The 14,256-nt window shown below is 34.3% G+C and overlaps 3 protein-coding genes across 3 annotated transcripts; 1 reads left to right on the forward strand and 2 right to left on the reverse strand.

Moving 5' to 3' along the window:
• Window positions 1-2,261: 2,261 nt before the first annotated feature.
• LOC143597986 (early nodulin-like protein 9) lies at window positions 2,262-2,657 on the reverse strand. Its single transcript, XM_077076330.1, has one exon. It carries the CDS (start codon window positions 2,655-2,657, stop codon window positions 2,262-2,264), a length of 396 nt encoding a protein of 131 aa, XP_076932445.1.
• A 3,146-nt stretch (window positions 2,658-5,803) lies between these two features.
• Window positions 5,804-6,121, reverse strand: LOC143597987 (cucumber peeling cupredoxin-like). The gene has a single exon (XM_077076332.1). It carries the CDS (start codon window positions 6,119-6,121, stop codon window positions 5,804-5,806), a length of 318 nt encoding a protein of 105 aa, XP_076932447.1.
• A 7,391-nt stretch (window positions 6,122-13,512) lies between these two features.
• LOC143597988 (uncharacterized) lies at window positions 13,513-13,977 on the forward strand. The gene has a single exon (XM_077076333.1). The coding sequence runs from the start codon at window positions 13,513-13,515 to the stop codon at window positions 13,975-13,977; it is 465 nt and encodes a 154-aa protein (XP_076932448.1).
• Window positions 13,978-14,256: the final 279 nt, after the last annotated feature.

Here is a 14,256-nt window from a genome sequence, read left to right on the forward strand (position 1 = left end):
AGCCTCTCAAGCTAATATTTGTGTGGAACCAATCGGTTGGTTACATGCAATGTTTTTTTTTTCTTTTTTTATTTTAATAATAATAATAATACTAATTATTATATTTTTAAGTTAATATTTGTTTATCTTTTAAGCTGTATAGTTATACCAGTTCGAAGAAGTTGGAACCGATTTTAAGCTGTATATTTTTAAGCTAATATTTGTTATCTTCGTGGCCTGGAGAGCGATGTTGGGCCGACTTCCAACTTTCAATGCTTTGGAAAAGAGAAATATCCCGGTGGCTTCAAATATGTGTCCGTTTTGGAGGGAGGTTGAGGAAACGGTGGAACATGTGATGGTTTCATGTGGGCTTGCACACTATATTTGGAGTGTGCTCGCTCAAAGGTGTAAAATGCCAACACTTTTCTTGTTTAGCTTTCGAGATGTGTAATGTGTTGGAGCTACACAAATTTTCAAGGTTTGAGAAAGAAAAGGTGGATGTTCTTCATGCAGTATGCCTAATTGCGGCATGGTGTTTATGAAAGAAAAGGAATATGCTTGTTTATAAGAGGATCCCGACACAAGTCGTGGGTTTGATGGAGATAAAAGTGTTGAGCTTCCTTTGGATAAAGCATAGAGGGAGAAAGAGAGGGCTTACTTGGGATGATTTGCATAGGTTTAATGTCTAAAGCTTGTGTAGATCGGGTTTGTTGTTACTTTTGTTGTTTGTCTTTGCTCAGCTAGGGGTGTTCAGTATTCGAATCGGACTCGAATAACTCGAAATTCGATTCGACTCGCATTCGAATTTGACGGTTCGAATTCGATTTTCAGTCATTCGAATTCAATTCGGTTCGAACTCGATTTTAGTAATCGAATTTCGAATCGAATACGAATTTATAATCATAAAGTCGTATTCGATTCGAAATTCGAATTAAAATTATACATTTTATTTTGTTATATATATACATACTTATGAAAAGATAAACTATATAAATCTTTTAAGTTATAGAGATAAAAATAAAAAGTTTATCATTTTGGTTAATAATTAATGTAATTAACATCACCATTTTGAATATTTAGAGTGTGATAACTTTAAATAATTTATTTATTTTATAGAGTTGTACTTTTTCTTGTTAAAAAACTCAAATTTATAGTGGTTTTAAAAGTGAATTATATTTTTTTTAACTGAATTTGAATCGATTCGAATTCGATTCGAACTTCATTTTCAAATCGAATCGAATTTCGAATTAGCTTTTCTGAATTCGAATCGAATCGAATCGAATTTGTCAAATCTATTTCGAATTCGAATTTGAATCCGGCTTTAAAATTTCAAAATTCGAATAATTCGATTCGAATACATTCGAATATTCGAAATTCGATTCGTTGAACACCCCTAGCCGTTGGCTGTACTTTGGTGTGGGTGTTCTAGCTTCTTTCTAGTTCCCTTTTTCTTTATATTACTCTGTTGGTCGTTAAATAAACATTTTCATTCTTTCTGTAATGAAGTTCCCAAAAAAGAAAACAAGAAAATTACAAAATCGTAACTTACCGGTGCAACAGTAGTTGTGATTGGTCCACGCAACACCAATCTCGTATCAACACTTCAAATTTTTTATGTTAAATTCTTTTTAGCCTATGATTTAGTCCAAAATTCGTGTTGATTTGCAGTCGCAAAGTATAGGGTTTTGTTATGGCCGATACCGTCCAATGGTTCTGGGATGGTGTTATCCGCGTGAATTTTTTATTTTGTTCGTCGCGAGTCTTTTTTGTCAGTTGATTTAAGAAGAATTCACGGCAATTTTTAATATTTAAAAGCAAAAACACCAGGCTAACTCAACGCACCGCGTAAGACACCTAGTTAAGATTAAAACACGGTTTTATTTTGGACAAAAGGATGCTTTGAATTTGTTTACTTGATTTGAATGTGAAAATATTTCTATTCATATGTTCTTCATTTTAGTAATAGACAAATACCAATATATATATATATATATATATATATATATATATATATATATAGTAAGGTTATAATAAGAAGTAGATTTTTACTGAGAAGTTTAAGAAGTGTGTTTTCATCATTAGATCTAATAAAACACAACACACAATAAACACACGACAACTAAAATAAAACACACCGCAAAATAAACACACTTTCCATGCCCACAATCAGATCAACATATTTAACGCACCATATTACTTCTTACACTTCTTAGACACACTTCACTTCTTATTTTAACTTCACCATATATATATATATATGATATAGTCGTTATTAAACTACGTTACGACTCTTTCACATCAATGACTACTTTATGACCTTCTTTACAATGACCTTTACAAACAAAATAGAAAGTGTGGGCTTTATGTGCGATGAGCATAAAGCCGGTAACGTCAATGTCGTCTTCGTCCTTGATGCTCGTGGTGTTGCATGTATCGAATGCCGGCTTTTCTACTTCTGCAAAGCTATGTGTATGGTTTTTAAAGATAAAATAGAAATAATCACCTTTGACGAATTTCTTTTCTTTCACCCATTCTTCGTAAAAGTTGGGCCTTGGAGGCGAATCCCATCCACGAGCACCACCGATTACCCATGAAGTAATAGCCATTGATGCGTAAAAATGTGTATATGCGACCATGATGGTTGTAACCACCACAAGATTCAAATTCACAGATGCCATATTTGATTGTGTGTGAAAGGTTGTGGTGTATGATTTGTATTTATAGAGATTATTACTTATACGAAGCAAGTTTTCGTTTTCAAATTTAGACCTAACTCTTAGGAATCCTAAAATAAGATCTCAAACTCCTTTTGTGGTAGAGTAACAATCACTTTCTAAATTCATGTAAGTAGGGGTGAGCAAAAACGGTTCGGAATCGTAAGAACCGAGGAACCGGAATAGAACCGGTGCCTCAGAACCGCTAATGTGTGTACTGGTTCGGTTCTCGGTTCTCAGAATTTGCATTAAACGGTTCCCGGTTCGGTTCCGGAAAAAACCGGCGGGTTCTAGACTTGGAACCGAAGAACCGGAATATTCAAAAAGTTTTAAATAAATTTACCAATCCCCATTTTTTATAGAGTAACTTATTAACCGACATCCATTCAATCATTTTTTAATTCAAATCTTCTTTCTTTACGTTCAATAACTAGCAACCAGCAACCATGATCAATTTTGATTTAAGCTATCAAGGTAATTTAATATAAAATGATATGATCTTCCATTAATCTATCGCTGCTAATGATTTATTTAACTTCAACACATAGGTTTTAATAAAAAACATAACGGATGTTCATGTTGTAATCTAAATTAATTTTACCGTGAAAGAAGACATACAATTGAATAAACTTATTTTACAATTTGCAAAGTTTGCATAACTCATTTGATAAATAAATGATCGAACCGGTTCTAGCCAGAACCGATTAGCGAAAACCGGCTTTAGCCGTTCTGGAACCGAACCGGTTTACTATAATAGGTTCCGGTTCCGGTTCTATTTTTCACTCACTTTCGGTTCCGGTTCGGTTCCGGTTCCGTTTCGGTTCTCGCGGTTCTGAACCGTTGCACAGCCCTACATGTAAGCTAACACGTTTTTGGAAAGGCAAATTTCTTTGATTTGAACCTAGAATCTTAAATTGTTTAAAAAATTTTGTCTTTGTTATTGGGCTGACAACCACATGACGATGTAACATTACACTATAGTTTATCGTATTTACATGTTTCTAAAATGTTAAACATAAAAAGTCGAATTAACTTTTAAGAAAATATATATATTTTACAATAGTCTCTAGGTCTATAAATGAAGTAAGCTGAACTAAGCAAGGCCTTGTTCAAGTTCGTCTATTAAGCTTTTATCAGACACGTAGACGGTTCACGAACATCTAGTCAAACACAATTTATTGTTTGTTTCATTAAGGAAATGAACATATTCATGAATGGTTCACGAACACAAACGAATGAACAGAAACAATGTTTTGTTCAATTTAACTGAGAATGGTTAGTGACAGTTATTCATTCCGTCCCCTTTCGTGCCATGCCCTCTCCATATCTTCGTTCACTTCTTAGTGATGGTATTCTCTTATGGAAAAACTTAGGCAAGATTTGACGATTTCTTACTTAATAGAAAAGAATAAAGAACTATAATCTATTAATTAAATTTTCATGATATTTATTGCATTGTACGAATCAATCATTTGGCAAACAGTTTGTGAATCATTTGCTTGTTTACGTTTATTCATTAATTAAATGAACGAACTCGAACAATGAATTTTGTTCACTTAGTTAAACAAACAAAAATGAACAAAGGTTGTGTTCCTGAACGTTCGGTAACATGTTCGTTTATGTTAATTCGTTAAAACGTTTGTCTTATATTTTTATAATATTTTATTTCTAATAACCAACCATAACCAACCTAACTTTTAAATTTTATAACTTTATTTTTTATGTTCAATTCATTTTGTTATTGGTTTGTTATTTAAAGTTTTTTTAACTAACAACACATCTAGCTTGTGCTTCTAGACATTATCAAACTAAAACAATCGATTGGGGGACAATTATGTTTAAGATTATTATAATCTTGTGTGCTTAATTTTATATTTAATTAAGGTGATTATGTATAATGTTTGGATTTAGAATGCTACTTTTTTTCCCTCTTAAATAGTATATGTCCGTTTGCGTTCATGAATCGTTCACAAATTCCTTAACGAACATACACGACAAAGATTTTTCATTCGGTTAGTATTCTTGAACAAGTTTACTGCTAAACAAACGAATACGAACAAGGCTTCGTTCAGTTTGACTCGGTTCGCTTACAACCCTAATTGCATATCACTGTTATGCTATATTATGTTAACTTATATAACTTGTGTTGATTCATTCCCAGATTCAATAATCATGGATTTTATGTCTCTAAGGCTTTTTTTTATTTTGAAAAGCTTGTAATAAAAACCATACCCGGATAGAAAATTCTAACCAGGGACAAAACAAAAACTTACATGCTAAGTAACAGGTTTTTGATTCACACTACCCAATTCAAATAGAACTTACAATTACGAGATGACAACCACGAATATGAAACCGAAACAATCAAATCAAATAGTGTTTTTGTTCTCATTAAGTTGACAAAAATAGTCTCATCCGAACTCTCCAAATAATCCACCACGTAGTATTGACGAATCCAACAATTCCAAAACACTTTTATAGCTAGCCCTCCATCAATCGGAAGAACCACCTTCAACTAATGACTATTAGGATTCCAATTCTTTGAAACAAGATGATACCCTCCAAAAATGTGATTCAAAACTTCCACCAAATTCAAACATACCAGGGGAAAAAAGAGAAGGGATTATCAACTTTTTCATTTTTTATTTTATTATTTTTTTTTGTCATTTGATTTCTCTAAGGCCTGTTTAATTTAACTAACGTTTTTTTTAAAGGTGGCAATATATTAAACACGAGAAGCTAGCAAGTGGCTAGAAACGAATTAGGCATAACAAAAAAATAAACAAAGACCCAAACACAACCAAAAAACAGCAAACAACAACAAGCTAGTCGAACACAGTTTTTTTTGTAGTTATAATCTCACTAAAAGCATAGTTTACGTCCGTTTTTTTTTTTTGGGGCACGAAAACGAGCTTTTCCTAATTGATTGGAGTTTAAGCTAAAATTTTATGTCACTAAGATTACAAATTTACAATAACAAAAAAAATAAATCAACAACGTTTTATTTAGAATTTGAACTCATTAATATTAAAATATCTTGGTTTGAACTGGTGTACTCTTACGAGACATATTTCTACCGTTATTTTTATAATAAATTAAAAGAATATGAACTATGACTCTTTCACATCGATGCATACTTTATGACCTTCTTTACAATGAAATGCGCAAACATAATAGCGAAGTATAGGTTTATCCATTATGTTTATGAACCCGCTCAAGTCAAAGTCACGCTTGATGCTTGTGGTGTTGCATGTATCGTACATCTCCTTTGTTGCTTGTGCGACGGTATGTTTATGGTCTTCAAAGAGAAACCATAAACTATCGTTTACGAGGAATTTCTTTCCTTTAGTCCATTCTTCATAAAAATTAGGCTTTGAAGGTAAAGTCCATTTATAAGCACCGCCGACTATCCAGGAAGTAGCAGCCATCGTTGTGGGGAAATGTGTACACACAACCACGACGGCCGTAAACAAAACAAAGTTTAACTTTAAAGATTTCATATTTGATGCTTTAATTCTTGAGTGAAAGGCTATACGGTTTGATGTGTGTATTTATGGAATCCAACAATATGTATCTCAACTCTTTATTTTTGGTAAAGTAACAATATACTTTATGTAACTTGATGTAACCTTAAACTAAACTTCATACTTTTGTGACAATCGTCAATTTCAGGTTAACTCCGTTAACTCAACTCCGTCAATTCAAACTTAAGATCATTGAATCTATAACGCACACTTCATTACATTTAAACTAGGGTTTAAATGACGCTTAACACTTACTACATGTGTAGTCTTTCGGGATTTGCACCGAAACGCAAACGAGTTGACGCAAACGATTGAGGAATAAACGAAAAACGACAAAACAGTAATTATGTGATAATTATGTGTTAGACTTATGTGTTACGTGATAACATGGTTATGAACATTAACTCAAGATGTAAACTAGTTAGTTAAGTTAGAAAAACAACAATTGAAAGTGGAGGGACTTGAGTGTAACTTGTATGTCTATAAATATAGCCTTAATAACTTAACCCTAACTTATTATCACAAACCCCAAGCTCCGATCGGCCTCCTTCCTTGTGAAGCCTTGGCTGCCGTCCACCTTATACACACATTCAACCAAGAAATCAAGCTTGTGATTGAAGAACTAGGTGCTAGGAAGGTATAATTGATCATCCTATACATTCTTGTTGCTTGATTTTGATGTTGTTGGGTTAACCACAAACCCTAAGCTGCCGATTTTGTGTATGTATATAGCTAATATGATTGTGGTTGATTGAATGATGATTTGATAACTAGATTGAATCTTGTTGCATATTGATTGTTGTATCTTTGATTTGAGTTCAAACACAAACCCTAATCAAGTATGTAATATGTAATTGATGTGCATGGATGGTGTTTATGGAGTCTAGAGGGTTATATGAATGCATGATAGTTCATAGATTGTTATTATGTTGAGTTTGGATGCAAACAGTTTCTGGACAGAATGTGTATATGATGTTTAAGTGACTGTAACAAAGTGTAAACGTGAAAATTGGTTGAGATTATTGGTACTACAGTAAACTAGGTTGAGTCTAGTTTCTATAAAGTATGAATTTGTAATTTTTGGACAAGTAGAAGTTAACTTTTATGAATTTACAAAAACATTGTGCAAAGCTGAGCTGTTAGACCTGCTGTTAGGTTGTGTTGTAAATGTTATATCTCATGAACTACGAGACCAATTGGGTTGGTTCCACTTCTGGAAGTTGACTTATTGAGTTAGGAACCTAACCCAAGTGGTCTTGCATTTATTGGATTTTTCGTTTAACGGGAATTGCAAATAACATTCTGTTGCGTATGAACTTGACTGTTATGAGTTTGCTGTAATGATTTGATGATTGTGAGAAAACTATGTGGAATAAAAATATAATTAAATATGTTCTGGAAACCTAAGACATATGTGCTTCTGTGATGATTTTTGGTAAATTAATTGAGATGCTATGATCGGTGAAATAGTACAATCTTTCTAGTAGGATTTCTGTCTCGGTGAAACTAGCTGCTGAGTTGTGTAAAAATGCATGAAACATGATACTGGCTAGTTAATTGTTATTTGTTGACCAAAATACCCTTGCGGGGAATAATTGCTAATTGACTGCCATGATTTGACCAAATTGCCCTCATGGGGAATAATGGCTAGTTAATTGTTATTTGTCGACCAAAATGCCCTTACGGGGAATAATTGATAGTGATGTACTTTATGAATACATGACACGTATATGATTGCTTACACATGTAATGTGTCACAAATACACTGGTTAAAGTCACACACGATTCACAAACGAAACACGAAACATGTTATGTGCATAGGTATTATGTGCCGGGTCTAGAGACTCGATAATATTCCGACACTTAGAAAAATCTCTTTGTTGTTTTAGAACGTTAGAGAGAGTTTTTCGGTGACGCGCATCTTGGTGATTTAATTTGGGAAATTCTTCGCAAACAGTGAGTTTCACTTTCCCCTCTTTAAACTGTTTTCAAACGCTTTTCACTTGGGGGAGATAACATACTCCACAACGCATTTAAGATTTTGTTATAAATTATATATCACTTGTAAAGGTTAAGTGGCAAACGAAATATTTGAAGTCCTACACATCGAACCGGTTAATATTTAGAATAGCGAGTCACTGTTGAGTAGTACTACTGGGTTTGACAAACCCCACCCAACTCTAAACTCGACTGGAGGTCGAGCGGGTGTAATTTTGGCTAACACGTACCATGGTCTGGAGGACCTGGTGACAAGGCACTTAATAAACGAGTCAGCTTCGGTGTCGAACACTTAGTAATACTTGTTGTATAGACTAGCTACCTATCGATATATAATTTGACATAACACTATCTGGTAACGCAAAACGCTGTAACGCTGTAACGCAAAACGCTTAACGCAAAACGCTGTAACGCTGTAACGCTGAACGCAAACGCTAAACGATTTATTTTTATATAACTTGTGAACTCACCAACCTTGTGTTGACACTTTTAGTATGTTATTCTCAGGTAGCCGAGGCGGGCGCGCGGTTTAGGAACATGCATTGCTTGATAAACTTTTAACTATGCAAACTTACTTTTAACTATTATCCTTGGTTTTAAATCGTCCTGCGTGACGTAACGTTGTTTCTATGGTTTTACGCTTCCGCACTTATTTTCATTTAAACGTTTTTATGGTTTGATTATAACTGATGATTCCGATCCTGTTAGTTCACACCCTCTGACGGTAAAACTCCGTTAGTGGATTTTGAGGGTGTGATAACTTTTTTCGTAACTTTCTTTAGATATTTTATTAGTGTATCCTTTTAGTTTTTTACCGTTATTATTTTGAATTGAATTTACATGTTTGTAAATATTGAATGAAGAAAGCGAAATTAACTTGTAGAATTTTTTTTATAGCAGTCTCATTAAGAAAAAAAAGGGGAAAAAGAGGAATGCGTTAGTCCATGAGGAAACCCTGATACATCTTGCAAGTTTGGTGGAGAAAATAAAGGTCATGAGCTTCCTTTAGATAAAGGATATGGCGAAAAGAAGAGATTTTTTTATGGAAGGATTGGTGCCGGTTTAGTAAATAATTAATGGCTGTTTAGGGGTGGGGTGTAGTGAGTTTTTGTTGTTTTGGTGATTGTATAGTGTGTTGTTGTTTTTGAGGGTTTGGTGGTTGTATCGGTGTTTTTAATGTCTTTTTAGTTTTGTAACGAAATATTTTATTGATCATTAAGAGAGAGAGAGAAGCCTCATTAGGACATTGCCCAATATTGAATATAGTATTTAAACTTCCTATTGGTTAGTTATCAGCATGTATATATCAATCAATAAACTGAATATTTGAAAAACGTACGTGTATTAATTACAGTGTTTGTTTAAGTTAGATTTTTTAAGTGTGGTGACAAGGCCACCCGTAGTGGCGAGGTCCACGGGCGATTTTTGGGCGATAGAGGCGAGCACCACCCATCCCCGAAATGTGGTGCGATGGGTGGGGCATCTATTTGTCGCCGGCATTTTATGAAAATAATAATTAAATACTAAAAGTGATCGTTGAACGGTCACATTTTAATAAAAAATAAATAAAAACATAATATAAATACCAAATCAATTCAACCCATTTTTTACCATATCATACACCAACTCAAATATAAATACCAACCGCAGAGCAACGAACGCAAAACATTCACGAGCTCACATCAAGTGAGATACATAACCAACTTAAGGCGGATTTGGTTCAACACGTGTGAGATAATCGTCCGTTGAAGTAGAAGATGAGGACGAATACGAAGACGAGGAGGAAAACGAAGATGAGGAGGAGAACGAAGACGAGGACGAAGATAATGAATAGATTAGTATTTTTATATGTATTTTTTTATTTTTTGGCGTGTTTTTTTTATTTTGATTATAATTTATATTTCTTTTATTTAGTTAATTTAATAAATTTTAATAACTTAATTGGTTTTGTTTGTTTAGTTTAATTACAAAATAAAATAATAAAAAATGGTGTTGTGGCACTGGAGGGGGCTACAACACCATTACAGCTCAAAAACAAATTCCTACACTTTACTGACTGGGCGTCACTTATTGCAATTCGCTCAATTTATAGCTCGTCCACTACACATAGCCTAAGAATACAAATTATGTTCATACGTTATAAAATTCATGATTCTAGGTATTTTTATTTGTATTTATATAAAAAAGTTAAGTTATTAGTACTATGAATAAACAAAAGAGTGATACATATATAAGACAACTCGTATAATGGTAATATCCAATGTTTTCATACTTGGCCCGGACCTTGACCTGGACCTGGACGTCTTACCAGGTCAAAGGTGAGTTCAAAGGTCAGGCCGACCCGGGAGGACGGACCGGTGTTTGACCTGGATGATGTTATAAATAATATTATATATATTATATAATATTATTTTTTTCCATTAAGTTTTATAAGATGAAGGATGAAAACTTTAGGGTTAAATTTGATAAAAGCTTTTAACATGAAGGATGAAAGTTGTACCTTAGTTAATAAAGTAAAAGAAATGAAAGGGTGTGTTGTTTTCTGCTTATTTATCTCAATCTTCAAGTTTTGATGGATGAAACCCTACAACCGTCAATCTTATTATCATGGGTGAGTTCATATCTCTCCATCTTCATCTCAATCTCAATCTTTATCCCAGGCCTTCCATATTCATCTCCATCTGTTACTATACGATTGAATTGCTTTATGGAATGCCATGTGGTTGTCGGAGACACGATTCCAAGCAAACCAGGATCATTTTCATGCTTTGAGTTGGATCGGATATACCGAAACAAAAATCATGGTAAAGATCATAATGAAAAAAATAAAATAAAAAAGTTTTTTCCGGTTCACCGGGTCCGGGCCGATTGCCACCCGCAAAACCCGGCCGGGTTTTTAGAAAATGGCTCAAATACCTTACCCGACCCGATATAGGGATCGGGTTTCAAAACACCGGTAATATCGCTACGTTAAGTAATATAATTAATAAAACCTTCAAAAATTATTAAACCAACTACATTAAGTTCTATAATTTAATTCAAACTATAATTAAAATGTAGAATCTAGTACGTATTAAGGACGACTCGTTCAATTTTGCTCGGCTTGCTAAATTAAGGTACAATTTCTGTTTTAGTTTTCGCATTGTATTAATTTTAATCCTTTATTTTGTAGTGCAGACTTTCGGTATTTTATATTTAGTACCCCTACAGTTGTCTCTCTTAATATGACCCATTTGGACTTTGGACATTGTATACGTTGTCGTCAGGTTATTATTTAGTTTTTTTTTTTATTTCGTCGTGTTTTGATTACTAGTCCTGGTTAGTGATACTTGTACATGCAAAAGACTTTATAAATTTGTACTTATTATTGCATGTTCTTATGGATAATAATATGAATTTCTATTCATATATATGTTATATGTTAGATAGTTATACTGCCTTTCAGGTTTGGTATTCTGTTACCCGAGCACAACACTTTTCGTGACAATGTGTTAAAAGTTCACGGCGTCTCTGACTAGTACTTTGTCGTTTAGGGGCGTATGAATTGATACTAGTTTATATATGTTACACGCTATATGTTACAAGTTATATGTTATATGTTTCGCTCTGAGTACTCTTTCAATTACATGACTTATTTTAGTAACATCACTTGTCGTGTAAGTCTGTCACCGTTATGTTTGGTAATGCGTTTGGTATAAGTTTTAGTTCTGGTATTATATGTTCATATTTTATATACTTATTTCAGTTGTAATAGAGTTTGTTATTTTTTTAGCTTCCGTTTACTCGTCTCGTCATAATTACTATTACTCTTTTTGTTGCTAGGCAAATTTTGACTTAGCCCTATTTTGTTGTTTGTGTTTGTCCTTTATTTGTAGGTAATGTGGCAAAATGAGAGTGATAAGTGATGAAAGTAAAAAAATGAAGTTTAAGAATCCATACTTTTATTTTTTTTCTTTTATTTCATCATTTAATAATTGAGACTTAGGATCGATTTTCATTCCATTTTTGTTAATTTGTTGGTTGTCTCTGGATCTATTTCTTTTGAATGGATTGTATTTGGTATATGATATATGTAATAGTGACACATAGCCTATTATGGGTTAGGGACTTAGGGTGTTATAGTTGGATCGTTGATTTGTATTTCTTGTTTATTCTACATGAAACAATTATGTTAATATAACATTAATAATTATGAACTAGAATAATGAGGAAGGAGAAAAGCAGGCTCACCATGCAAACTCACACAATTCATTTTGTAAACCTATTCATTCTATCCTCCTATTCCTTACGTAGATTGCCTTCTTCCATAAGCACGTTGACTTTTTTGTATATAAGATTATCAGCAACGCTATCAAACGTACTTATAATATGCATGACTAGTCAGCATGCATGTCACATAAGCTTTTCACTGATTATTTCCGTATGCACATTTAACCCTCAATGATACCATATTGAATTCGTTTTTCACACATACAACCTAATGACGTAGCTTATTATTTTTGCATCATCATTATTTTTTTATTTTTATTTAACATATATATTCTTTTTATGAACAAAATTTAAATAATTTAAATACAATATATTATAATATATTAATAAATATTTATCATATGAACAAAATTTAAATAATTTAAATACAAATGTACGGGAACACGCCGAATCACAGGAGTCAAAACATGCTGTAACATCAACAAGCACCAATGATAATTATACTATGTATACAACATGTTCAAACTTTGCACAAATACCTTAGTAGGTGTAACTTTGCCTCTGTTTTTGTTTTCTTTTAAGTTGTCTTCCTCTGTATAAACAGAACCGGTGTAATGTCCTATTTTAAACAATTATTGACTGCTATAAAACATGCCTGCACCCAACATTTTAAATTAAATGACGGTCTAAGACAGTTTGGAGATCAACGACGAAATGCTCTTGCACGCTGCAACGTCGCGGGGTCATATGCCTCCTTCCCTTGGCCGGCTCCCTGTTTCTCGATCCATCCCTCCACCATAATACATCTTCCTTCTCATGTTCTCTATTTTATTAACCATGGACTCTAAACTCCATCCTGTCGTAAACCTTCATCCCCGTAACTTTGGAGATGGAATCCGGCCTATACATGGAACTCTTTACCATTCATTGCAAGGCGAATCTCGTCTATGATCATCTCATCCATCCTACGCCACCGGTATTGGCAACATCCTCCAGCAAAGATGCCGACCCTAAGACTCCTTCACCACCACTTGCTACCGATTCATAGCAACGCATTGATTCCATAGTTCTACAATGGAACGATTTCTATGGATCTCTTGAACACAATTTTGAAGAAAAATACAACGGCTTACGCCGCTTGGAAAGCACTTGGTGATATCTTCACCGACAATAAAGCCTCTCAAGCCATTCATCTCAAAAACAAGTTCGCAACTACCCGACTTGACAATTTTCCAAATATGAGTGCTTACTGTCAAGAGCTTAAAGTTCTCGCTGATCAGCTCGCAAACGTTGACGCTCCGGTTTCTGATGATGATCTTGTTCTCCAACTCATCACCGGCTTAAACGAGCAATACGAAGGGATCGGTATGTTACTACAAAACACACACCCTTTACCCTCATTTTATGCTGCTCGTTCAAGTGTAATCCGAGAAGAAACAAGAAAATCGGTTCAAGCCGCCGGAGCCGCGGCTGCCGCTGGGACTTCTCTTCATGCAGCGGCTAACAAACCTGACACGCACCACACCTCTTCCCCTGAATATCGTGGTGAATAATTTGATCGGGGACCCGGGCGCGGTGGCGCCCAATCTCGCGGTGGTCGTGGTCGTGGTCGTTCTTTCTATGGACGTGGACGTGGTCATCAACAAAGCTTCCATGGTCCTGGAAATCACAATCTTCAACAGTGGCAGACTCATCAAACGTATTGGGCTCCTCAGGCCCAACAATGGCCTCCACATTTGCAACAACAACCCAACTAGCCCATTCCACCATGTCCTTACCCAACTGCTCCAAGGCCCAACCCACATTCTGCTAGACAATCTGGAAACGGAATT

The sequence above is a fragment of the Bidens hawaiensis genome, unplaced genomic scaffold, assembly GCF_021521415.1.
Source record: "Bidens hawaiensis isolate Kalapana, Puna unplaced genomic scaffold, B.hawaiensis_p1.1 tig00049373_1, whole genome shotgun sequence".
Classification (NCBI taxonomy): domain Eukaryota; kingdom Viridiplantae; phylum Streptophyta; class Magnoliopsida; order Asterales; family Asteraceae; genus Bidens; species Bidens hawaiensis.